This window comes from Cervus elaphus, chromosome 7, assembly GCF_910594005.1.
Source record: "Cervus elaphus chromosome 7, mCerEla1.1, whole genome shotgun sequence".
Taxonomy (NCBI): domain Eukaryota; kingdom Metazoa; phylum Chordata; class Mammalia; order Artiodactyla; family Cervidae; genus Cervus; species Cervus elaphus.
Genome location: NC_057821.1, coordinates 31688245 through 31714427, shown reverse-complemented (window position 1 = coordinate 31714427; position 26183 = coordinate 31688245). Strand labels below are relative to the sequence as shown.

The 26183-nt window shown below is 37.4% G+C and overlaps 2 protein-coding genes across 2 annotated transcripts; both read right to left on the bottom strand.

Annotated features, from left to right (window-relative positions):
- Positions 1–505: 505 nt before the first annotated feature.
- Positions 506–1430, bottom strand: LOC122697435 (olfactory receptor 2M2-like). Its single transcript, XM_043908256.1, is given in 2 exon segments — positions 506–1064; positions 1066–1430. Coding segments are annotated over 2 exon segments (924 nt in total).
- Positions 1431–14616: 13186 nt separating this feature from the next.
- Positions 14617–15653, bottom strand: LOC122697420 (olfactory receptor 2M3-like). Its single transcript, XM_043908243.1, has one exon. It carries the CDS (start codon positions 15639–15641, stop codon positions 14703–14705), a length of 939 nt encoding a protein of 312 aa, XP_043764178.1. The 5' UTR covers positions 15642–15653; the 3' UTR covers positions 14617–14702.
- Between the last annotated feature and the right edge of the window lie 10530 nt (positions 15654–26183).

Below are 26183 nucleotides of genomic sequence, written 5' to 3'. Positions count from 1 at the left end.
CTTCTCTCTCAAAATAAGTAATATTTATTATAGGACAACCTTTTTTTTTGGTAAATGAACAAATATCTGTGCCTCTCTGGTTAGCCTATATTTTGACAGAGCTAATAACAAAATGAAATAGGCAAGTGTGGTAGCTAAGTCAGTGCATAAGTCATTATAGAAGCATTTCAATAAGATTTTGGATTTTGAAAATAAGGAAAATCATTTAGGACAATTTTGTTTATTATTTAGTTCTAGAAAGGGGAGTGAAACTTTATTAACTTAATTACTCACTTCTCAAGAATTTCATTGAGTACACTTAAAACCAAAATGAATACACAGTGAAAGCAAAATATATCAATTAATTGAATGTATACCCAGAGCCTATCAAGTCTGATGCCTAATTTAGGAAAATAGTTTATACACTTTTTGCTGAATTGTTTTTTTTAATAAATGAATTTAAAGAGAGAAGAGTTAAGACAGAAAAAAATTTCCATAAACCACTAATCCATTTTATTTCTCTAGATTACCTCTTTCCTAGTACCTTACTGAATGCTTTAACCACATCTTTGTTCCGGAGACTGTATATAAGGGGATTCAGCGTGGGAGTGAGAATGGTGTAGAAGGCTGACACCATCTTGTCCTGAGTTGGGGATCTATTAGAAGTGGGTCTCATATATATGAACATGGCTGCTCCATAATACATCCCCACAACAATAAGATGTGAAGTACAGGTGGTGAAAGCCTTGTGCCGACTCTCCCCAGAACTCATGCGAATGACAGTTATAATTACACGTGTGTAGGAGATGATGATGAGTGACAAAGGGAGGAGGAGCATTACTACACAACAGATGAAAATAAGTGTTTCGAATGTGGAAGTATCCGTGCATGAGAGATGTAGGAGTGCTGGGACATCACAGAAGAACTGAGCTATTTCTCGGGATCCACAATAGGAGAAAGACTTAGTAGCAGCTACATCAACAATCCCATCAAAGGCACCAAGGAACCATGAAGAGGCAGCCATGAGTCCACAAAGTTTCCAGTTCATGAGACTGGGGTACTGAAGAGGGTAGCAAATGGCAACAGCGGTCATAGGCCATGACAGCCAACAAGTAGCATTCTGCACCAAGGAGAGACACATAGAAAAAGATCTGGGCTTCACATCCTGCTAGAGAAATGGACTTCCTGCCAGACAGGTAGCTGTGGGCCATCTTGGGTACAGTGGTGCAGATGAGCATGAGGTCCATGAGGGAGAGCTGGCCGAGGAGGAAGTACATGGGGGTGTGGAGCCGCGTGTCCAGGTAGATGAGGAGAACCATGAGAGTGTTTGCCAAGAGCGCCATTGTGAAGATGCCCAGGACCAGAGAGAAGAGAAAGATGTGAGTGGGCGTGTAACTAAAAATTCCCATCAAGATGAAGTCAGGGTTAAATGTCTGATTCTCCCACTCCATGATGAATATTTTCTGTATCTAGAACCACAAGAACTTATAAACATTAAATGTCTGAACAATTATTTATACACTGTCCACTCTATGTGTGGTACTCTGGGAAACCAACATACATGATATGTCAGGACTGGGAAAGAATGAGCAGAGGCTTTTGCAGTCAGGTGGAGTTAACCACACTCAAACTCCACCATCCTGCTCTGACAGGTTATTTCTATATCTTCTTATTGTTCCTTTACATAGTATAAATAACTTTTAAAAAATAATTTTTAAAAAATTATTAATGATTTATGGCTGCCCTGGGTCTTTGTTGCTGCACCAAGGCTTGCTCTAATTGTGGCGAGCCAGAGGTACACTTCATTGCAGTGAATGGCCTTCTCACTGCAGTGGTTTCTCCTGTCACAGAGCAGGGGTTCTAGGGTGCACAGGCTTTAGTAGTTGCAGTGCATGGGCTCAGTAGTTGGGGCTCATGGTCTTTGTTGCCCTGTGATATGTGGAATCTTCCCGGATCAGGGATAGAACCCATGTCTCCTGCAATGAGAATGTGGATTCTTAACTATTGACCTCCAGGGAAGTCCCAGGAAGACAGCATTTTTAATGCCATTGCTTATATAGTAAAGTAAGATAACTACAACTAATAACCTGTTATTAGTTGTAGAGATGTTACATTTGCATTTATGTAATTGTACTTGTGCACCAAACTTAGAGCACAAATAGGACTACTGGTTATACAATTATACAAAAAATGACCCTCCAGTGCAGAATAATTGGTAAATAATTTCAAGGAATCTATGCATTATGAATAGGCAACTTAGTTGCAGATGAGGAAATGAAAAGTCAAAATCATCATTTATGAAGAAAGCAAGATGGGTGGAAGGCAGAGGTAAAACAAGCATTTATGTCTCAGTTTGAGACAGGTAGTATCTTAAGACTAGTTTTCACATTCACCAAAATGAAGAAAATTTAAGAAGCTGTATAAGAAGGTTCAGAAATTATATAACCTGTGAGTCTGCCAAATTCTTGAATCAGTATCTAATGGGGCAAAAGAAACAAATAAATGTCTTATATGTCTATCAGTGTCAGAGTGAGCCAAGACCAGTTTGTTGTGTTTAGGGAAAAGAGGAATTGTTTTACAAAAGATTAGACAAAAGCAAAGTAAACAGAGACAGCTTTTTATGTTGTTGAAACATCAAGGCAGAGGAATCCTTCCACGCCAACCTCATGACATAATTATTTTGTCATTAAAGGAAAGGTCTTCTCTCATGCTGCCCAGTGCTGCCTCAACCCAACTGTGTTTAAAAATTGGACAGGTTTCATGCTTTTACTCCCAAATGCTGCTGAAGCTAATTTTTCAGGCAAAGAGGTAACACATTTTTAAACCTCCTCATTCTCATATCTCTTTTATGTATTTTCATCCTTACCCAGAAGAGGATTTAACTGAAGCTTAAGTCCAACACAAGGACCTAGCAGTTCTTTATTCAACGTTGTGTATCCTTTTTCTCTTAAGGCACTCAATGTTTTAGATATTTCAAACCCAACCAGAAGTGGCCTTCCTTTGCTCTCAACCCTTCATTGGTGAAAGGCCTGTGCAAAATTCTTTCATTCAGAGACTGCTTTTCTTGTATTATCTCTTTAAGTTGTAAAATATTAAAATTCTATTTCTCTTTTTATTGTATTCATAAGAAATATGAGCATCTAATACCTCTCATTGTGTTACTTCACCATCATTTCCATAGAAACATTGCCTCTGTTCATAACATTTATTAGAATATATTTTCAAAAGATTGTACTGATTGTCTATCAATTTAAATACTATAACACCAGTACAACTTTTGCAATTTTAAGCCTATGCAAATCTTAGGAGCACTATTACTCTCTTTTTGTAGAGATAGGACTGATTTTCTACAGACCTCCGTGCTGAAGGGGTAACTGAATTGTGAAAGCTGGTTACATAAGTGGGGCCTGCAAATGAGGAAATTAGATGCAGACATTGTAAGTGGAGAGTTAACCATTAAGATGGACTTGTTGTATACCTACTTAAGGAGAGCTTTATGTAGGGGTGCCGACACCCAAGGAGAAACCTTAATCTTCTGAGTCAATTTGATTATTATCCTAGAGAGAAGTACCAGTTTCATTTGTTTGGCTTCCAGGTATGCTGTTTGCTGCCAACTGCTCTGCATGATGAGCGAAGGTGAGGGAGAATGGTGGGGGGCTGATTGGAACAGCATTCTTTAAACAGATCTTCAGATTATCCCCTTTTTGCAGGGGATCTTTGTGTGTGATTCAGGACTGCCTCAATTTCTGGTTTGTTTTGTTCATCAGATATCCATGTGTTTTGATCCTTCTAGGTATCCCTTGTAATATCTGGCTTGCTGATCATCTCTTCCCTCTTAATTATTGTCCTTATTTATTGCTACATATACTTCTCAGTATTCTTGAGTTGGAAACCTCCTACCATTTTCTAAACATACCTCTATACCAGCACTTATCAAATTGTATTGTTATCATTATTTTGTATGTACTTTTGGATACAAAGGTATATGCAATACATGTTCTCACCTCCAGAGATATAAATACATTATTACCAGTATCCTTGCCTGTTTCTTTATTCTGTCTTCTAAAAATATTTATAACCATAGTCTTCCTTAATTCTTTAATTGTCCATCTCAGTAATCATAAAACACAATTCTAGATGATTCTTCACTCTTTTTTATTCCCAAAGTCTCAGTTGCACAGTCATGTAACTTTGTCATAAAAACTTACGCTGTCATTCACACAAAAGCATCAGGTCTTATACCCATAACCCAAATCCTAATTATCTTATGTTGATTGTTACTATACAAAATAATTACCTTTTATTTCTGAAGATTCTTATATTTCCAGCATATGCCGCACCTACATATTACTGGCCATAATTGTATTTCACAAACTCTAGAAACTCCAACTCAGAGTGTTCAATGATGTACTTGATTTACTAAATAAATTTTAATTTTCCATAGGAAGCTTGTACTTCACTCAAGCCAGCGTATTTACTCTTTGTTATATACGTTAAATAACGGTATTGAAAACATTGAAATAAGCCTAAAAGGCAGTTGGCATTGCTTTTCAATATCATACAAAAACATTGTTTAGCTGACCCTCCCAAGAATTACTTAATTCAGGGACTGTACCTGTGTCTGGGTAGATGTTTGTTTCAGTACATAATGGAAACATGTAGTGTTTCTTCCTCCCTTACAAATGTAAGAACTTGTGATCAAAAACTAACCTTTAAAATTTGCTAGGGAGCTTTAAGAAATAACTGATTAAAACATCTCTGCATGGTCACACCTGCAAAACTAATCTTGCAGTAATATTAGTGGCCAAAGAAATTGTGGTTCAATAATTTTCAAGAACATCATAGGCTGTCTTCAGTTATACGAATAGTAACACATATTAGTATATAAAATCTAATACACTCAAAATTTTAAGTTGTCTTAGCTCAATCTTTTGTAAATTATTTTGCTTTCTTTCTCACAAAAGAAAATTCCCATCCACACGCTCACAAAATGCTTTCTGCTATGTAATCCTGAATTAAGGGCCCATGTGTCAGTGATCATCACCAACACTATCATTAAACACTGCATGGCTCTGCATAATTACTTCATTAGAGTACAGAATTAGACTGAACTTACCTATATTCCTACTTATAAGAGGAGTATGCTTTCAAAAATAAATTAAACACACATATATGTAAAAGGAAGTAAGAGAGAGGAGGAACAGAAAAAAAAACCTCTGCTGAGGAAGATGACTGGATTAGTTTAAGTGTAAGTGAAAGTGAAGTCGCTCAGTGATGTCCAACTCTTTGTGACCCGATGGACTGTAGCCCACCAGGCTCCTCAGTCCATGGGATTCTCCAGGCAAGAGTACTGGAGTGGGTTACCATTTCCTTCTCCAGGGGATCTTCCCAACCCAGAGATCAAACCCAGTTCTCCCGCATTGCAGGCAGACGCTTTAACCTCTGAGCCACCTCTGAGCAAAAATCGACACTTGTGAGGAAGAAGAACAGAGGCGAGGCCACATGGAGAGCACAGATAAAAATTTAGACACAATCAGGGCATACCAAGTATGAACAGGTCAATTCCTCTGTGGATGCCAGACTAACTTGTATTTTCCCTTAGTTACAACCCAGCTACACCATCCTCCAGTGGAACACACCAATAAGCCTGCCACAAGAGAGGTGGATTTTCATGGCTCATAAGCATAATGTAAAGATGGTTAGAAAGTACTCATTTAACGCAGTGAATCTCACAGTGTGATCCCCTAACCAAGTACTAGCATCGCTATCACCTGGGAACTTGTGGGAAATTCACATTCCCAGGTACCACTCCAGACCTACTGAATCAGAAATCTCTCTCAATAAGCCTCCAGGTGATCTGGATGCTGGCTAATGTTTGAGATCCACTGCTGTAGTCTATCTTCCTGCTTCAACAATGACCTTTGTATGGTATTCCATATACAGAAAAGCTAGTACATGTTGGAAGACAAACTTCTATGTCTGAAAATTTCCTCTGCCTCTCCCAATATCATTAAATTTCCAATAAAGTAAATCCTTTATTTTCCACCCTGTGGATACAATGTCCCTGATTATTCTAGTACCCTTATGGCACACTTCTTATCAGAGACTTCCACAGGTTCCAAACTGTGAGAAAATCCAGTGATATCTATTTATTTTGGGGTTCAGGATACAGCAAAAGAGGTTTCCTCTCATTGTTTTTTAACACAATCCCAAGAATTCTACTCTCTTATCCTCAGACATTTCTAATGTGAGATCTTTCCTTAGGTTACTTCTCTCAAGAAAAATAAGCTTTGTTCTCCAAGCCATTTCCAGCTTTTTCAATTTACTCCTTGATTCCAACTCTAGAACAACCACCTCATCCTCATTAAATCTATTTCATTTTAATAGATAATCTGCTCCCCATTCACTGAACTCAGTCGTATGGTCTCTTCTACTGCTCTTAGAGCAAAGAGCTGAACTGGGACTCTGAGATCAGACAGAATCTTTGCTCTACTGCCAATAGTGATATTATCAGCAACCTTCTATTTTTTTAAACAAAATTCTATAGTAACTAATATAATTTCTCAGGATTGTTGCAAAGATAATAAAAGATAACTCAACATAATGCTTAATTAAAATACATGCACTCAGAAAATATAATATCTTAATCATTCAAATATCTTAATCATTACCATTGTTATACTTTGGGTATTTAATATCTTTGTATTAGTCTGTTAGACTACCATAGCAAGGTGCCAAAAATTAGGAGGACTAAACAATCAAAACTTCCTGTCTCACAATTCTGAAAGCGAGAATTGTCAGATCAAGGAGTCAGCAAAACTCCTTCAGTTCTGAAAGTTGCAAGGAAGATCAGTTCAACGCTTCTCACCCACCTTCTGGTGGTTGCTGGCAATCTTTGGTATTCCCTGACTTATAGAAAATAACTCTGATGTGTCCTTCATCTTCACATGGCAATCTCACTGTGTCTGTATCCAAGTTTCCTCTTTTTGTAAGGACACAAGTTATTTGAATTAATACTCAGGCTAGTGAACTCCTGTTAACTTGATTACCTCTGTAAGGACCATATCTTCAAGGTCACATTGTGAAGTACAGAGAGTTCAACATATAAATTTTGAGGCTATTCAACCCCTAAAATATATATTAATTTCCACCTTTAATTTTATACTATCATTTTGTATAATGATTTATTCTCTAAACTGGAGTATAGGCCTCCAAAATGTATTGTCTTACATTTAAAAAGTACTATTTTAATCAAACAGAATTGTGCTTTATACAGAGTTGAACATGTGCTTCTTAGAGGGAAAAAAAGTGCTGCATTAGTGAAACAGATTCATGAAAAGATTCTCTGAATGAATTTTAACCTAGTATACATGATAGAACAGTCAAATTATAACAATGCCTGTGTTCACCTAACACCCTTTATAAGAACCCAAGACATAGTCAAAACTAATATTACTCAAGTTTTAATATGGGATGAATTAAGATAAGATGGAAATATACCTATTGCTTTGGAAGTATCTAACACAGTATAGATTTTCATCCATTTCTGCTTCATTGAAACCCAGGAAGTGCTAGAAATTTTGTGATTTAAACTGTTTTCCAACCTTACCTTCTGGTGATTCCCAGGAAAATACAAGAACACTGACTGAGTAAATAAAAAGGCTTAAATCCTAGGGTTTTTTTTCCAAGTTAAATTTCTTTGTGCACAGGGACTCAGTCCCTTGCCTTTAATTACATTGATGATGTTATTTGCAATTTTTTTCTGAGGTTCTCAATGTAATTTTTCCTGTTTCCAAGATAAGCTTTGTTTCTTTTTATACCAGGTAGTAGGGGGTGATCTGTTTCTTTCATCATCATTAATGTAGATTGCTTGAAATAGTCACCTATCTAATGTCCGGCTTTTAAAATCTTAACAATTTCTCATGCCTCTATCCAAGTGGTTCTCAAATTTAGATTCTTATTAGAATCTTTTGAAGAGATTCGAAAATGTTATCTAGACCAGACTTTTCTGAACTCATTAAATCAGAATCTCTTTGGAAGAAGCCAGGCATTGTTATTTTCTGAGTCTCCCCAGTTGATTCTATTGTGCAGGCTCTCCCTTTCGCAAAGTTAGCAATGCCATCTTGGTCCTTGGAATTCCACTGTTCTCTATTCCATGGCAAAACTTGTTCAATAAACTTTTTTAGTCCCTCATATTTTTTTGGTCAGTTGACACTTTTAGATTAAACTACTAATAAGCCCAAAACATGCTTATTCTTCTTTAAACAGCATCCATATAATGCATAGGCTTGCTTCTAGAGATATTTTACTTTATTATGGCTAAGAAAAGGAGTAGAATTATTTAACTCATCAGCATAGAGCTTGAGATAATTTACAAAATAATGAAGGATTTTCCCTTTTTGTACCACTTTATCATTACTATTTTTTGAGGGACTATTTCAAATGATCAAGAATGACCACACATTGTCTTAAAATAGACATCACCAGTCACTACTGATCTCTTTTTCCTTTTGGCACTAGTTCTTATGTCTCTCTCTTTATGACTCTCCCTAAAATTTCCTGCTTGACACTAGTCTTTAAAAGCTCCAATGCCTGATACTTATCATCAATTGGACAGTTTGGGAAAATGTGTTAGTCCCTCCAATCACCAGGAAATGTGGAGTTGTCTCATTTCTTTGAGAAGGACCCATAGAGGGAGCAGTCCAGTAAACACCCAGAAGCCCAAGTAACACTATGAGTAAGGATAGTTGGAGAGCCTCTCCCTACAAGTGACAAATGAAGGATAGATGGAGGCTTACCAAAATTCCACCTACCTTATTTTATTTCCCTCCCCCCCCAACCCGATTAAGCTACTTCATAGCTGATTCAGAGTATTGAGCAATTTGCTCTGTCACTGGGCTTTGTGATACCAGGTCCAATGGTGCATACAGGGTCTGTGTTAAATGGAGATACTCTATGGAGCTTCTCTTCATTTCCAGGGAAAGAATACTTGAAAAGAAGCTCCTTACTCTTTACTGGATATGTAGAGACTTAATGTTGCACAATGGAACACAAAAAACGCCCCTGTGACCTGAGTTATCCTTTAAGTACTGGGTATCCTCTGTCCCACTATCCATAAAATCATGCCTGCTCAGTAGATTCATTTGTCCATGGAACTATCTCCTACTGTTATTTCTAGTTTTCTGAGAATGGACACCAGAGAGTCTTTGAATTCATTGCAATTATTATTTATAATGACATAGAACATAGCAACCCAAATATCCATCAACAGAAGTATGCATGAATAAGTTGATGGTATATTTATTCAGTGGGATATTGTATAAGTATTTAAAAATTCATGTGAATAGACTCAACATATCAAAGTAAGCTAATTTTAGAAAACATAATGTGTGAAACATGCAAGTTGAAGAATTATGTGTAGAGTATAATATCTATTGTATCATATTATGTAATTTTTGTGAAGACATACACATTCAGCAAAATATACTACCATTGCTGGTACTATAGTTTTTTCATCAAAAACTCAGTTCTGTGATTATGGCAGGAAATGTAAGAGGTGCATGGTATGATGGTGAGGAGTTACACAAAGAGCATCAACTCTAGCTGGAATCTCATTTCATTAAAAACAGGAAAAGGAATAAATTCATCAGGTTAAGATAAACTCTCACATGGGAATGTGTCCATACTTCTTGTATCATTCCTTTTGTACTATGCCTCATTAAAATATTTTAAAATGATAAAGCACTTTTTAAAAATAATAAATTAATGCCAAGTATAACAATATATTTCAGTTTTATTGATATTTGCTAATTTGTTAGTTAGAGAGTTATGAAGCTTGATTAGATGATTCAGTTGGTTACTGAGAACTATACAGTGCTGCTATTATTGGCTTTTAAAAAGAGAAATATTCTTATCTGACTCAGTGCATTCGAAGAAGTCTAATGTAAAATCAGTTGATGAAATAAATAATCTCTTATGGTCTAGTGATTAAGATGATTATTAGATTATTTTCTATGTAAAATATTCTAGATTCATAAGGAAAAAAACACTTTTAATTACAAATGTACATGAATTTGTAGTGATATGATTTTCACTTTACACAGTGACACAGTACAAGGCAACATTTATGTCACAACAGCCCTAGCACTTGCTCTACCATTATATTAATTAGCATGGAATGTTTATATGCTAACTGGTTTCTCAAGTGTATTTATTACCCTTAGATTTATTTCTCTGTCAAATGTCACCAAAGTAACCAAACAATTCTGTCCTTTTGAGTTTGCTAATCAGGACAGCTTCTACCTTTCACTAGTTGGCACTTTGCTCTTCGGTCCAAGGAACCACATAAGGCTTTATACTTCTCCAATTAGGTAGCTATTTAGTTGGGGTCTTCAACTTTGCATGCTCATTAAAACTTTTCAGCCCCCACAAGACACCTCATTTAGTGAGTCCCCGAATAATTTCTTTTCCTAAGAATAGCACCTCTCTCTTGAACTTAAAGCAGAGAGCCGAAGTTGCTAGTGATCACCTGTCTGAAATGGTGCTCCACTCCAAATGATATCGGAGAACAGCAGAAAACTCAGAATAAATTTTAGATTATATGGAAACATCTTGAAACCTACAAGATTTGTCATATATGTTACAAATCTGATTATCAAAGATATAGCTGGAAATGACTCTACACAACCTCATTCAATAGACAGGTAAATTTACAAGTTCAGATAGGAATCTTTAAGCAATATTATATTGGATCAGAAAAAAAGTGACCCCTATAGAAACAACCAAGTTTAATTATGTTAAACTGTGTTGACATTCTCTCTAACTTTGAATACTGGTGTGGTAAGTTTCCTAAATTTTCAAGCTATCTTTGATGTGTTTATGCAATCGTCATAAATCTGTGACTTTGATAAAAAGCATTTCATATCTCTGGACCTCGACAACTACACCTGATTAGTGATGGGATATAGAGGTCTTTTTAAGCTTTAGTATGTCATAGTTAAGAAATAGTCACTTTAAAGTTATCTTAATGGATTCTGAAAATTCTAAAGCTTGCATATTGATTTAACCTCAGTGGAGATGACGGTATTTATGCCAACCCTCAAGATCACAGGTGAACAGTGCAGGGCCTACCACCACCCACCCTCAGATCAGAGTAGCCTGGAAGAAATTTTTTCAGAAGCCACTGTGAAATAAATACACATTTATGACTTTCATAATATGAGCCCCCTCCATTATCTCAATTTAATTGCCATGGAGTTGGATTAAAGTGCGCTGGGAAGACCCAGAGGGATGGGATGGAGAGGGAGGTGGGAAGGGGGATCAGGATGGGGAACACATGTAAATCCATGGCTGATTCATGTCAATGTATTGCAAGAACCACTACAATACTGTAAAGTAATTAGCCTCCAACTAATAAAAATAAATAGAAAAAAAAATCAAAAAAAATAAATAAACTAAATAAATACTCTCAAATACAAAAAAAATAAAATAAATAAAGTGCATGCTAGGAAAAAACTGTCATATAACATAATAGCTGGCCAAGGGGTCTCTCTGCCCTTTCCTATGTTCATGGATAACTTCAGCCCTGTACACTTACCTCTCCTGGTGAGCAATCCCTATAAGACAGAAGAGGAGGAGAGAGAAAGCAAAAATTTTCCCTGAAAATTTAGAGGCACACTTGGTCTAAACCGTTCACCTAACATCCTCTCTAGGAAGAACTGTTTACTAGCAGAATTTATTGTCCCTCACTAAAATTACTGAAAAGGAGATGTTTAACCTTTCCTCACTCACACTAAGGTTCTCTGTAGTCTCACCATAGCCCAGTACATGTCCTTATTAGCGCCCACTAGTACCAGCACTCCTGCCCAGGGAGTGGAACAGAGAAAAGCAGGTAAGTAGGGATTGAGCTATTCTAGGGGCAAATATCCTCCCATGTTTAATCCTTTTTCTTGGAAACCTGGATATATTTACTTTCTTGGTCTGTAACTATCCAGATACTTGACTCCACATAGGATTTCAGGGGAACAGTGGGGGCCCTCAGCTTATTCCTTATGGGTTCCACTGCCCGCACCCAGCAGAGTATCCGTACCTTTTGGTACAAATAAATGTTCATTTAGAATCTGCGACGCAGGAGACCTGGGTTGGATCCCTGGGTCTGGAAGATCCCCTGGAGGGATCACAAAGAGGACGACTAAGCATGGCAACCTGCTCCAGTATACTTGGTGGGAAATTCTCACGGACAGAGGAGCTTGGTGGTTACAGTCCAAGGGGTTGCAAAGAGTCAGATACGACTGAAGTGACTCAACATGATGCATGATTAGAATCTGCGATGTCAGTCAGAGTTTCTTTTTGATGACGGTGATGAAGCAGTAAGTTCTGAAACTGATTAGTGGACCAGAAACGCATTTAATGAAGTCCTTCTTGGGGTCCATTTTTCTCATCATGAAGGGTGGTCAGTGAGTTTGTACAGCTCAGCTCGTCACTCATCATTATAATATGTACCAGATAGAGTTTCACTCAAATAATGTTAGCTATCATTACGTGAAATTATATATGAAATAAATAGTGCCACCACCCTCTTCTCCATTTATTCTTCTTTTTTTTTTTTTTTGAGCACCCTCCCCCGACCCTATTCTTCTTAAGATATGGATTCCAATAACTCTTGCAGAGTACTGAGTGCCTTTAGTATATGCAGCCAGGCCAACTTCCATTTGAATATACATAGCTGCTTTAGCATCTCACTGATACCTAATTTAAACCTTTGTTTACATGTATACAAGGTCCAAATATTTCTGTGGTTTTCAGAAATTAAGAGTATGATAACACTGTGCTCACATAAATAAAATTTACAGGTTGTAGTAGCCACTTCACATATAAGCAGTAATTAATTATTTATGATACTTTTTCTCAGGCAAAGGCCATGAAGTCAATATAAAAAAATTAAAACTATAGTATGTTTTTCATGAATAATATATGATATCTCAGAAAGATATATATTAAAAAAGAGAAACAGATGAAAGAAAGAAGAAAGTTTAAAAGACTTATTTTGATCATGTGACCTTATAGCCTCAATCAGAAAAGATCTCATGTCAAGAATTCTATTTTGGCATTGTCCTTTTTTGTATCTTGGGAAAAAATTCTACAATTCCTTAAATACTAGGGAAATAACAGTGAAATATTTATATTTTTCAAAATTAAAAAATATTTAAGAATATTTCATGTAGGTGTCATCATTTCTGTAAGGATCCACTCTCAATGATACTCATCACATTCTTGGAAAACGCAACAGTCCCCTTTTCCATTTACTTGTCGGTTTCATATGTTAACGTGGTCAACGAAGGGCTGTAATAAGAGTACATATCTAATCATAAGACTCACAACTCCACCCTCATGTAAATGAAGCCATGACTTTTTTTCCCCCTAGTTTTAAAGTAAATTAATACCAGTGTCTTATTTTTAAATTTATCTTTTTAGCAACTCAAACTATCAGGTGTAGATTAAAGAAATATATGTAAGTTCCATGAATGAAATCCCAATCTTTATAAGGTTTATCCAATTTACCAGGTAGAACCAATGTTATAGAAATCTGGTCTTCCATGCACACAAAAGTGTTTCACTTTGAGTGCTGTTACCTGTCCCAAGATGAGGAGTTTCTACGGGATTTGCATATATTCCTTTGGGAAGACCATGTAAATTGTCTCAGAGTGGGAGATGGGGTTTCCACCAAGGCTATCAGAGAGACCAGTCAACATTTTCATTCAGTTACCATCCATGTTCATCAGGAAAACAAAGAAAAAAGTAGGCAGCTTCTGTGACAATAATATTATTACACCTTTACTGCAATAACTACTAAATTCATGGAAACATTTCTACACGCATTCAAAGGGTAATGTTCTGATATGAAGAATAAAAATATTCCCATCATGTTTCAGTACATAAATATGATGTAGATCATAACTTCTGGGTAAGACTCACAGCCCTGGGATTTCATTATACCATAGTGGATTTTTAAGATACAAAAAAGAAGGAAAAACCCTGTAAAATATAGGTTGATGATACTGCATCATCTGTCAAAACTCTGAAAATAAGTGGTTCCACTATAAGAAATCTTCAGATATACAAATGCTCAGTGTATTAGAGAAGTCAAACAAAAGAAAAAAGTCTTTTAGGCCAAAATAAGTAGTATTTATTATAGAATAAGATTTTTGGTAAATGAGCAAATATCTGTGACTCTCTGGTTAGGCTATATTTTGAAAAAACTTATGACAGAAGCTCCAGTGGCGCAATCAGTTAGCACGCGGTACTTATATGAAAGAACTAATGACAAAATGAAATAGACAAGTGTGGTATTTAACTCAGTACATAAATCATCGAATAAGAATTTCAATAAGAATCTGTTTTGTGAAAATAAAGGAAAGCATTTAAAACAGTTTCATTTATTATTTAGTTCTATAAATAGGAGTATATCTGTTTATTGACTTAATTATTCACTTCTCAAGAACTTCATTGAGTATATGTAAAACAAAAATGAATATTCAATGAATGTAAAATATATCAATAAACTAAATGTGTACCCAGAGTTTATCAACTGTGATGACTATTTTAGAAAAATTACACATTTATGCATTTGCTGTTAAATCTTGTTATTTTTAAATAAATGAACTTGCCAGAGAGAGAGAGACAGGAGTTATGAAAGAAAAAAATCCCTGCAACCATTATCCAATTTATTCTCTAGATTTCCTCTTCCTTAGTACCTTACTGAATGCTTTGGCCACATCTTTGTTCCGAAGGCTGTATATAAGGGGATTCAGCATGGGAGTGAAAATAGTGTAGAAGGTCGATACCATTTTATCCTGGGTTGGGGAACGATTAGAATTGGGTCTCATATATATGAACATAGCTGCTCCATAATACATCCCCACAACAATAAGATGTGAAGTACAGGTGGTGAAAGCCTTGTGCCGACCCTCCCCAGAACTCATGCGAATGACAGTTATAATTACACGTGTGTAGGAGATGATGATGAGTGACAAAGGGAGGAGGAGCATTACTACACAACAGATGAAAATAAGTGTTTCGAATGTGGAAGTATCCGTGCATGAGAGATGTAGGAGTGCTGGGACATCACAGAAGAACTGAGCTATTTCTCGGGATCCACAATAGGAGAAAGACAAAGTAGCAGCTAACTCAACAATCCCATCAAAGGCACCAAGGAACCATGAAGAGGCAGCCATGAGTCCACAAAGTTTCCAGTTCATGAGATTGAAATACTGAAGAGGGTAGCAAATGGCAACATAGCGGTCATAGGCCATGACAGCCAACAAGAAGCACTCTGCACCAAGGAGAGACACATAGAGGAATATTTGGGCTTCACATCCTGCTAGAGAAATGGACTTCCTGCCAGACAGGTAGCTGTGGGCCATCTTGGGTACAGTGGTGCAGATGAGCATGAGGTCCATGAGGGAGAGCTGGCCGAGGAGGAAGTACATGGGGGTGTGGAGCCGCGTGTCCAGGTAGATGAGGAGAACCATGAGAGTGTTTGCCAAGAGCGCCATTGTGAAGATGCCCAGGACCAGAGAGAAGAGAAAGATGTGAGTGGGCGTGTAACTAAAAATTCCCATCAAGATGAAGTCAGCGTTGAATGTCTGATTCTCCCACTCCATAATAAATGTCTTCTTTATCTAGAAGCAGAAGAAGTCACAAACGTTAACTACCCGGGTTATTATTTATTCATCATCCTCTCTATGTGTGGTACGCTGGTAAACCAACATACATGATATGGTCAAGCCTGAAAAAGAATGAGCAGAGACTTTGCAGTCAGGTGGCATTAATCACACTCAAGCTCCACCACTGCCAACCTACATGTCCTCTGACGAGTTACTTCTCTGTGCTTTATTTTACTTCCTTTACAAGGCAGAAATAACTTTTTAATTGAGTTGCTGTAATTATTAAATAAGATATCAATGCAAACCACAGCATCCAGACAGAGCATATGACTCCTCAAGAAACATATAACCAATTATTAAGGAAGATCATATACATAAATTTAACATGTGTCAGGATGTATAAATTCTGTATCAGAGGAAAAGAGCATTTTGAATGTCATTGCCTATATAGTAAGGCAACTAATAATCTATTACTTCTAAGAGATATGAACATTTGCGTTTATACAACTTTGTGCACCAGACTTAAAGATCAGACAGGACTACTAGTTAAGCAATTATACAGAAGATGAACCTCCAGTGTAGAATAATTGGTAAATCATTTGAAGTAACTGATGCAACATGATTAGGTGACTTAGTTGTAAATGAAGAAGTAAAAAAATAAAAATTATCATTTATGAAAAACAATAATATAGGTGGAGAGAAGGGGGAAATTTATCATTTATGTCTCAACTTGAGAAAGGTAGCATGTTGAGATTTCCTTTCACATTCACAAAAATGAGGAAGCTTTAAGAAGGTGTATGAAGATACCCAAACTCCATAACTTGCGGTTATGCTAAATTTCATTAATTAGTATCTAATGACGCAAAAGGAAGAAAGAAATGTCTTGATATATGTCTATCAGTGTGAGTGAGTCAAGACCAACTTGTGTTTAGAGGAAAATGGAACTATTTTACAAAGGATTAGACAAAAGCAAAGTAAACAGAGACAGCTTTTTATGTTGTTGAACCATCAAGGAAGAGGAATCCAGGCAACCTCGTGACATGATTTATTTCATCATTAAAGGGAAGGTGTTCTCTCAGGCTGTCCACCGTTGACTCAACCCAACCATGTTTAAAGATTGGACGGGTTTTGTGCTTTTACTCCCAAATGCTGCTGAAGCCAAGTTTCACTGGTCCTGGTCTAAATGTCTCTGGCTTCTCTAGTGCATCTCCAGCCCAAGAAATTTTTCAAGCAAAGAAGCAGGATATTTTTAAAACCCTTTATTCTCACTGCACTTTGTTTCTTCATCCCTACCTAGAGGAGGATTTAACTGCAGCTTAGGTCCAGTTCGAGGACCTAGCCGCTCTTTATTCATCACTGTGTATCCTTTTTTTCTTAAAGTGGGCCCCTCAACATTTTAGATATTTCAAGTCCAGCCAGAAATATGAGTATCTATTATGTCTCACTGTGTTACTTCACCATCCCTTCCGTTGGGCAAATATTGTCCCTGCTGCAACATTTACTGGAATATCTTTTCAAAAGATTGTACTGATTGTCTATGAATTTAAATATTATAACACCAATACAACTCTTGTAATTTTAAGTCTATGCACTATTACTCTCTTTCTGTAGAGATAGGACTGATTTCCTACAATCTTCACCCTGAAGTGGTAGCTGAATTGTGAAAGCTGATTAGTTAAGTGGAGCCTACAAATGAGAAAATTGGATGTGGGCATTGTTAGTGGAGAGTTAACCGTTAAGATGGACTTGGTGTACACCTAAACGAGGAGAGCTTTATGTAGGGGTGCCAACACCCGAGGAGAAGCCTTAATCTTCTGAGTCAATTTGATTGTTGTCTTAGAGAGAAGTACCAGTTTAATTTTTTGGCTTCCAGGTATGCCCTTGGCTGCCAATTGCTCTGCATGATGAGTAGGGGTGGGAGAGAATGGTGGTGGGGCTGATTAGAACGGCGTTCTTTAAACAGATCTTCAGCTAATGTCTTTTCATAGGGGATCTTTGTGTATGATTCAGGACTGCCTCAATTTCTGGTTTGTTTTGTTCATCAGATAGCCATGTGTTTTGATCCTTCCGTGTATCCCTTGTAATATTTAGCTTGCTGATCATCTCTTCCTCCTTAATCATTATCCTCACTTATTTTTTCTTTTTAATTAGTTTTTATTGGAGTATAGTTGCTTTACCATGTTGTGTTCATTTCTGCCTTACAAGAAAATGAATCAGCCTGACATGACATATATGCCCTCCTTTTTGGACTTCCTACCCATCCAGTTCACCACCGTGCAGTTAAGTAGTGTTTCCTGCGTTATACAGTATGTTCTCATTAGTTTTATACATAGTATTGATAGTATATACGTGTCAACCCCAATCTCCCAGTTCCTCTCACGTTACTTTTCCCTTTGTATCCATTCATTTGTTCTCTGCAGCTGGGTCTTTTTTTTTTGCTTTGCAAATAGGATCATCTATACCATTTTTTCTAGATGCTTATTCCTACATACACTCCTTAGTATTCTGGGCTGGAAAACTCCTAGCACTTCTCAACACAGTTCTACAATATCATTTATCAAATTGCATTGTTATAATTATTATATATGTACCTTTGGATACAAAGGTATATGCACATGTAAGTTCTCATCTGTGAGAGACATACATACATTGTTGCCAGTGTCCTTATCCATTTCTTTATTCTATTTTCTGAAAATATTTATAACCACAGTCTTCCTTCATTCTTTAACTGTACATCTAATCATAAAAAACAATTTTAGGTTTTTCTCTCTTTTTTATTCCCAAAGAATCAGTCACATAGTCATACAAATTTGTTATTAAACTAAGTCTCTCAGTGACTTCCCTACTGGGTCAGTGATTAAGACTCTCCGCTCACAATGCAGGGGCCATGAAGTCTGTCCCTTGGTCCAGGAACTAAGATCCCACCTGTCCCTGGTTGATGCGGCTACTGAACCTACGTGCTCTGGAGTTCATGGGCCACAACTAGAGAGAAGCCCGGACATAGCAATGAAAGATCCAGAGCGCCACAACTAAGACCCAGTGCAGCCAAAACAATAATTAATTAACAACAAGAAAAAGCAGCTCTCTCATTCATACAAAAGCATCTGTTCTTATATTCATAATCCAAATTCTAATTATCACATGTTAATAGCTATTATACAAGCTAATTAACCTTTATTCTTGAAGATTCTTGAGTTTCCAGCTCATCCTGCACATAGATATTAGTGGCCATTATTGTACTTCACAAACTCCAGAAACTTCAGCTTAACATTCAGAGTGTTTAAGAATGTACTCTACTAACTGAATAAAATTTAAATTTCCATAGAAAACTTGTACTTAGTGCAAGCCAGCATATTACTGGTAATTATATATTTTAAGTAACAGTGTTCAAAACATGAAATACGGCAAAAAGGCAGTTGGCATTGTTTTTCAATATTATACCAAGGCATTGTTTAACAAACTCTGCCAAGAATTTAATTCAGAGAATGAACCCGTGTTTGTGTGTCACTATTCCTAGGAACATATAGTGTTTCTTCATCCTTTACAAATAAAAGAATTTGTGATCAAAATCTAATCTTTAAAATTTGTTGGGAGCTTTAAAAAAGCAGATTAAAACATACTCTTCGTGGTCACACCTCCAAAACTACATCTTGCAGCGACCAAAAAAACTGTTGTTCAGTAATTTTCAGGAACATACTAGACTGTCTTTAGTGATACAAATAGCATTACAAAGGGTTTTCTATGGTGTGTGTTAATCACTCAGTCGTATCCAACTCTTTGTGACCCCAGGGACTGCAGCCTGTCAGGCTTCTCTGTCCATGGGATTTCCCAGGCAAGAACACTGGAGTGGGTTGCCATTTCCTTCTCCAGGGGATCTTCCCAATCCAGGGTAGTGCACTCAATAATCTTAAATTATGTTAGTTCAATGTTTTGAAAAGTATTTTACTTTCTTTCTCACAAAATAAAATCCACTTTCAGATGCTCACAAAATGCTTTCTGCTATGTAATCCTGAATTAAGGGCCCAAGTGTCATTGATCATTATAAACACTGCATCATTAAACACTACACGGCTATACCTAATTACTTCATTAAAGTACAGATTAGACTGAGCTTACCTGTATTCTTAGTTAAAAAAGGAGGATGCTTCCAAATATAAATTAAATACATATATATGTAAAAAGAAAACTGGAGGAGGAACAGTGAAAAACCTCTGCTGAGGAAGATGACTAAATTAGTTTAAATTTTGAGCAAATATAGATACTTGTGAAGAATAAGAAACAGAGGAGAGACCACATGGATAGCACAGATAAAAACGACATGATCAGGGCATACCAAGTAAGAAGCAGTTGATTCCCCTTGGGTGCCAAGGGTAAGTTGTATTTTCCCTTAGTTATAACCCAGCAACACTATCTGGCAGAACGCATAAAAAAGCCTGTCCCAGGACAGGTGGATTTTCATGGCATGTAAGAATGACTTAAGATGGTTAGAAAGTACTCACTGAGTGCAGTGACTCTCACAACTTGATCCCCCAACCAAGTACTAGCATCAACATCACCTAGGAACCTTGCAGGAAATTTACATTTCAAGGCACCAACACAGACCTACTGAACCAGAAATATGTTTCAATAAGCCTCCAGGTGATCTGGATGCTGGTTAACCCCTGGTGGTTCAGTCGGTAAAGAATCCGCCTGCAATGTGGGAGACCCGGGTTTGATCCCTGGGTTGGGAAGATCCCCTGGAGAAGGACATGGCAACCCACTGTGCTCAGTCGTGTCAGACTCTGCGACCCTATGGACTGTAGATAGCCTGCCAGGCTCCTCTGTCCATGGGGATTCTCCAGGCAAGAATACTGGAGTGGGTTGCCATTCTTGCCTGGAGAATCCCCATGGACAGAGGAGCCTGGCAGGCTATCTACAGTCCATAGGGTCGCAGAGTCTGACACGACTGAGCACATAATGCTTGAGAACCACTGCTGTAGTCCATTTTTCTGCCTTCAACAATGACCTTCTCATGGTGTTCCACATAGAGAAAAGATAGTGCATGTTGGAAGACAGACTGCTATGTCTGAAAATTTCCTCTCCCAGTAGCAACATTAAATTTCCAAGAAAGTAAATCCTTTAATTCCCATGCTCAGTCATGTCCAACTCTCAGTGACCTCACGGATGGTAGCCTGCCAGGGTCCTCTGTCTATGGGATTCTCCAGGCAAGAATACTGGGGGTGGGTTGCCGTGCCCTCCTCCAGGAGATCTTCCTGACCCCGGGGTCAAACCCAAGTCTCCTGGGTCTTCTGCACTGCAGGCAGATTCTTTACCCACTGAGCCATCTAGGAAGCTCACCTTTTTCAGTACCATTGATTTATGTCACTCTCCTCATCAGAGACCTCCACAGGTTCCGAACTGACAGAAAATCTAATGACAACTCTTTCTTTTGGGGTTCAGGATATTGTGCAAGAGGTTACTTTTACCATCTCAAGAAGTTTTTTCTCATTGTTTTTTTTTTTAAAAAACAATCCCTGAGAATTCTACTCTTTCATCCCCAAGTATTTCCAATATGAGATTTTGACTCAAGTTACTACGCTCATGAAGAATAAGCTTTGTTCTCCAAGTTGCCCCTAAGTTTTCAGTTCATTCCTTCATTCCAAACTCTAGAACAACTACATCACCCTCATGAAGTCTATTTCATTAATAGACAATATGCTCCCCACTCACTACACTCAGTCATATGGTCTCTTCTACTGCTCTTAGAGCAGAGAGCTGAACTGGGACTTTAAGATCCCACAGATCTGTGGTTGAATCACTGCTCTACTGCCGACAGCACTATTATCAGGAATCGTCTCTAAAAACAATTCTATAGTGAGACTAATATCATCTCTCAGGGTGGTGGCAAAAACAATAAAAGATTATAACTCAACATAAAGCTTAATCTAAAATATATGCACTCAGAAAATATAAGATTCAACCATCTTAATCATTACCATTATTACATTTATGGAATTTAATCATATTGTATTTGCTTGCTACACATCCATAACAAAGTACCAAAAACTAGGAGGATTAAACAATCAAAACTTACTGTCTCACAGTTCTGAAGGCTAGGCATGTCAGATCCAGGTGTCAGCAAAACTGATTCTTCTGAAGGCTCCAAAAGAGAGTCAGTTTCATGGCATTCACCTCGCTTCTGGTGGTTGCTGACAATCTCTGCTCTCCCCTGGCTTGTAGAAAATAACCCTGATGTATTCCTTCATCTTCACATGGCAATCTCACTGTGTTTGTGTTTTTTTCCTAATTTCCTCTTTTTATAAGGATGCTAGTCATTTCCATTAACACTCACCCTAGTGACCTTATTTTAACTACATTACCTTTGTTAGGACCACATCTCCAAATAAGGTCACATTCTGAGGGACTGGGACTTCAATATATAAATTTTGAAGAACACAATTCAATCATTGTGTTAATTATTTGATGTTAACATAAATTAATTTGTGTTAGTTATAATGAAATTAAAATATATTAATTTCCATCTTTATTTTTATCCTGTTATTTTGTATAACTAAACTAGTTTTAGGCCATCAAAATGTCTTAAGTTTTAAAAATACTATTTTCAAATTATTTTTAAATACTGTTTTAATCAAACAGAACTGCACTTTACACGGGGTTTAATATGTCCTTTCTTAGGGGAAAATGTCTTGAATTAATTAAATTGTTCCACGAAGAGATTCTCTGAATGAGTTTTAAAATAGTGTTCATTAGATAACAAATAACAAGAATGCCTTATATACATCATATCCTTTAAAAAGAACCCAAGGCCTAGCCAAGACTAATATTATTTAAATTTTAAATATGGGATGAATTAAGGTAGATCAAGTTAAGAAGAAAATATGTCTATTGATTTGAAAATATCTAACATAGTATAGGTTTCCATCCATTTCTACCTCACTGAAATAAAAAAGGTGTTAGAAATTTTGTAATTTAAACTTCTTTTTCCAATCTTACCTTCTGGTGATCCCCAAGAAGATACAATAGCCCTGACTGAATAAATAAAAAGGCTTAAATTTCTAAGTTTTTTTTCCCCCCTAATTAAATTTCTTAGTCCAGGGGGATTTTGTCCCTTGCCTTTAATTACATTGATGAAGTTATCTTCATTTTTTTCCAAGGTCATCAAGGTAATTATTCCTGTTTCCAGCATAAGCATTGTTTTTTACACCAGGTAGTGGAGAATGATCTCTTTCTTTCATCATTAATAATATAAACTGCTTGAAATATTCACCTAATGTCTGACTTTAAAAATCTTAATTTCTCATGCCTGTATGTCAGTGGTTCTCAACCTTAGATACTTATTACAATCTTTTGAGGAGATTCAAAAAAATGTTTTCTAGGATCAGACCCTTCTGGATTCATTGAATCAGCATCTCTTTGGAAGATGTCAGGGCTTGTTATTTACAAAATCTTCCCTGTTGATTCTACTGTGAAGGCTCTATTTTTCCCATTTAACAATGCCATCTTGGTCTTTGGATTTTGTTCTCTATTCCACAGCAAAACCTGTTTAATAAGCTTTTTTCAAGTATTATATTTCCTTTGTCAGTTGACACTTCTAGATTGAGCTACTAAAAAACCCCAAACATGCTCGTTCTTCATTAAACAGCCTTCATATAATGCATAGGCGTGCTGCCAGAGATAATTTACATTACTATGGCTAAGAAAAGGAGCAGAATTATTTGCTAACTCATCAGCATAGAGCTTGAGATGACTGCTGAGATGATGAGGAATTTTCCTTTTTGTACCTCTTTTTAAATTATTATTTCTTGGGGAATATTCTAAATGCTCAAGATGGCCACACATTGTCTTAAAATAGATATCATCAGTCACTGTTGGTCTCTTTTCCCTTAATAGCAGTGATTTAGATATTGGGCCCTCACTCATCAGTCATTACATTCTTAGTTCTTTCTTTGTACATCTCCCCCTAAAATTTCCTGCCTGACCCTAATAGAAATCTTCAAAAGTTCTGATTCAAATGCCTAATATTCATCCTCAATTGGGCAGTTTGGGGAGATGTGTTAGTTCCTCTGATCACCAGGAAACATGGAGGCATATCATTTCCCTGAGAAGGACCCAAGGAGGCAAGTCATTCAGTAAGCACTCAGAAGCCCCAGTAACACAACGTGTAAGAACATTGTGTTGAAGTTGAAGACCTCTTCCCTGTAAGTGACAAATGAGGGATACATGGAGGCTTACCAAGATTCTACCTACTTCATTTCATCTAAGTCCATGAAGTTACTTTGTAGCTGATTTAGATTATTGAGCAAGTTGCTCTGAAACTGGGCTTTATGATACCAGATTCAATGGTGCATAAAGTATCCATGTTCAGTAAAGATGCTCTATTGAGAGTCTCAATTCTCAGGGAAAGAATATTGGGAAAAAACCTCCTCACTCTTAACTGGTCTGTATAAAGACTTAATGCTGCACAATGGAACACAAAGAATGGCCATTTGAAAACTGCGCTTCCCTTTAAATATTGGTTATCATTGGCCCACATTCCATAAAATTGTGCCTGCCCAGTAGACTGCTTTATCCATGGATATCTTCCACAGTCACTTCTGATCATCAGAGAATACTAGGGAGGCTAGTGATAGGAAATGAATACTTAGAAATGGAGGCAGTATAGATTTTAAGCTGATAAATTCTGGAATGGGGGAAAAAAGAAGAGAAAAACTAGCATATTAAGGGCAACCAAACTTAAAAAAAAGACAGGGAATGAAAGGACATCTACATTTTTTTGACGATGTAAGGGGAAAATCTTAATGAAAGAAAGAAGTGAAAAATCCAGAGAGAGGTAAACAAGGAAGGTTCCAGAGGTTGTTGGAGAGAATGTGCTTGGCATGTTAAATGAGCGAGGATATTTATTGCTTCAGGAGAAGAAAGGCAGGATAGAGAGATTTGAAGTGGGCAGGAGGGCTCTGACTACTGGAGGTTTTTCTCCGTGTAGTCGACGATCTTATGGGGATGGTGGTGGCTGAATAGGGATGGAGAATGAGGCCTGAGAGTGTGGGCTTATGACGTTGACGGAGAAGCCAGGTCACGGCAGCAGTGACAGTTCCGTACAACTCCCTTATCAGTCCCCTGCCCAGTCAGAACAACTGATCTGGTTTAAACAGCCCGTTGGCAAACCACGATATGGCCCTACAGCCCCCAAACAAACTGTCCTCATGTGATCCAAAGCAGCACCAACTTCTCCACCTGGGAGACAGACTCCTCATTTAGAAGAGGTGTGGGATTCGATAGTGAGGAGGTCCACTTAGAATTCTGTATAAAAGACTTCTCTTTCTCAGATGTATTAATGCAACTTTTTGAGCCAGGAAGTCAAGACCAAGATTCTCGGGTACAAGAGGGTTGCAGAGAATTTGAAAGTGGGTATAAAAGATAAACACCAGGAGCTACTCCATGAGTCTTCTCTTTTCTTCACTAATTACCAGTTATTTGATGTTATCAGTCACTATCGATAGTAGGAGCTCTATATCTCTCTTTTTAAAGTGTCTTCTGCCAGGTGGAAAAAGGATTCTTTCTGCAAGGGTTAACAGCCTTCAGGTTCCCTCACTTTTAAGTTCAAGTCTCCACTTGGGTAGAGTAAGGACACAAGCTAACATTTGGGGCGTGAAACAAGAAAGCTTCAGTTGCATTACAAATCCGCCCCACCCCCGTCATCCCGGAAGCAATGTGAACTATTTCAACTCCGGTGGCACATGTGTGTCCTGGGAAGCACCTTTCCCTTCTTCTACCCTAGAGACAGTGGGGCACCATCCCTCCTCTACTTACTTGTAAGGGATATGGCTAGAGTTTTTTCCAGAAATATTTCTCACCACAGCCCAGCATCACTTTAAGTGGGGGGAATAAGCATGAAGGCCACAGGCCTTGAAACTGTAACCATTGTCCCTTCCCCTTTTCACCAATGCAAACTTCAGACAACCCAAACTATCTTAACTCTTATTCTTTTCCCACAGTGAGAACCCCTTAAAACGCTAGGACCTATTCTGTGACAGAGCAAATAGATGTAAACTGGAGCAAACTTTATAATGGGAGGTACACCAACTCCATCATTTTTACCATCTCCCACAAACGATAAGACAAGGTGGGAGAAGGTAGAACTGGAGTCATATGTGGATTATACTTACTGGGAATTGAAAGTTCAAAAATTGTCCTTTGAGGGTGTAGCTTATTCCCATAGGCAGTTTTGTTGGATTCTGAGTTTTAGCCCCACATATGGTTAGTTTAAGCTATTACTCCTCCCCGCACTTGGTATGTAATGCAGTGGGGAGGCTCCAATAGAATCCAAAAGCTACAGCAAAGACAGTAATCCCTTCCAGGTTTCCATTCACTCTCTTTCTTAACATCAAAAATTCCCAGGATCCCATTTTTAAAAAATTCCTGGAATTCAAGTGATGGTCCAATGGCTAGTGTCACCAGCAGCCCTAAGGGTCACATGAATATCCACTTTATTCTTTTTCCCTGGCTTTATTGAGGTGTAACTGACAAATAAAATGTAAG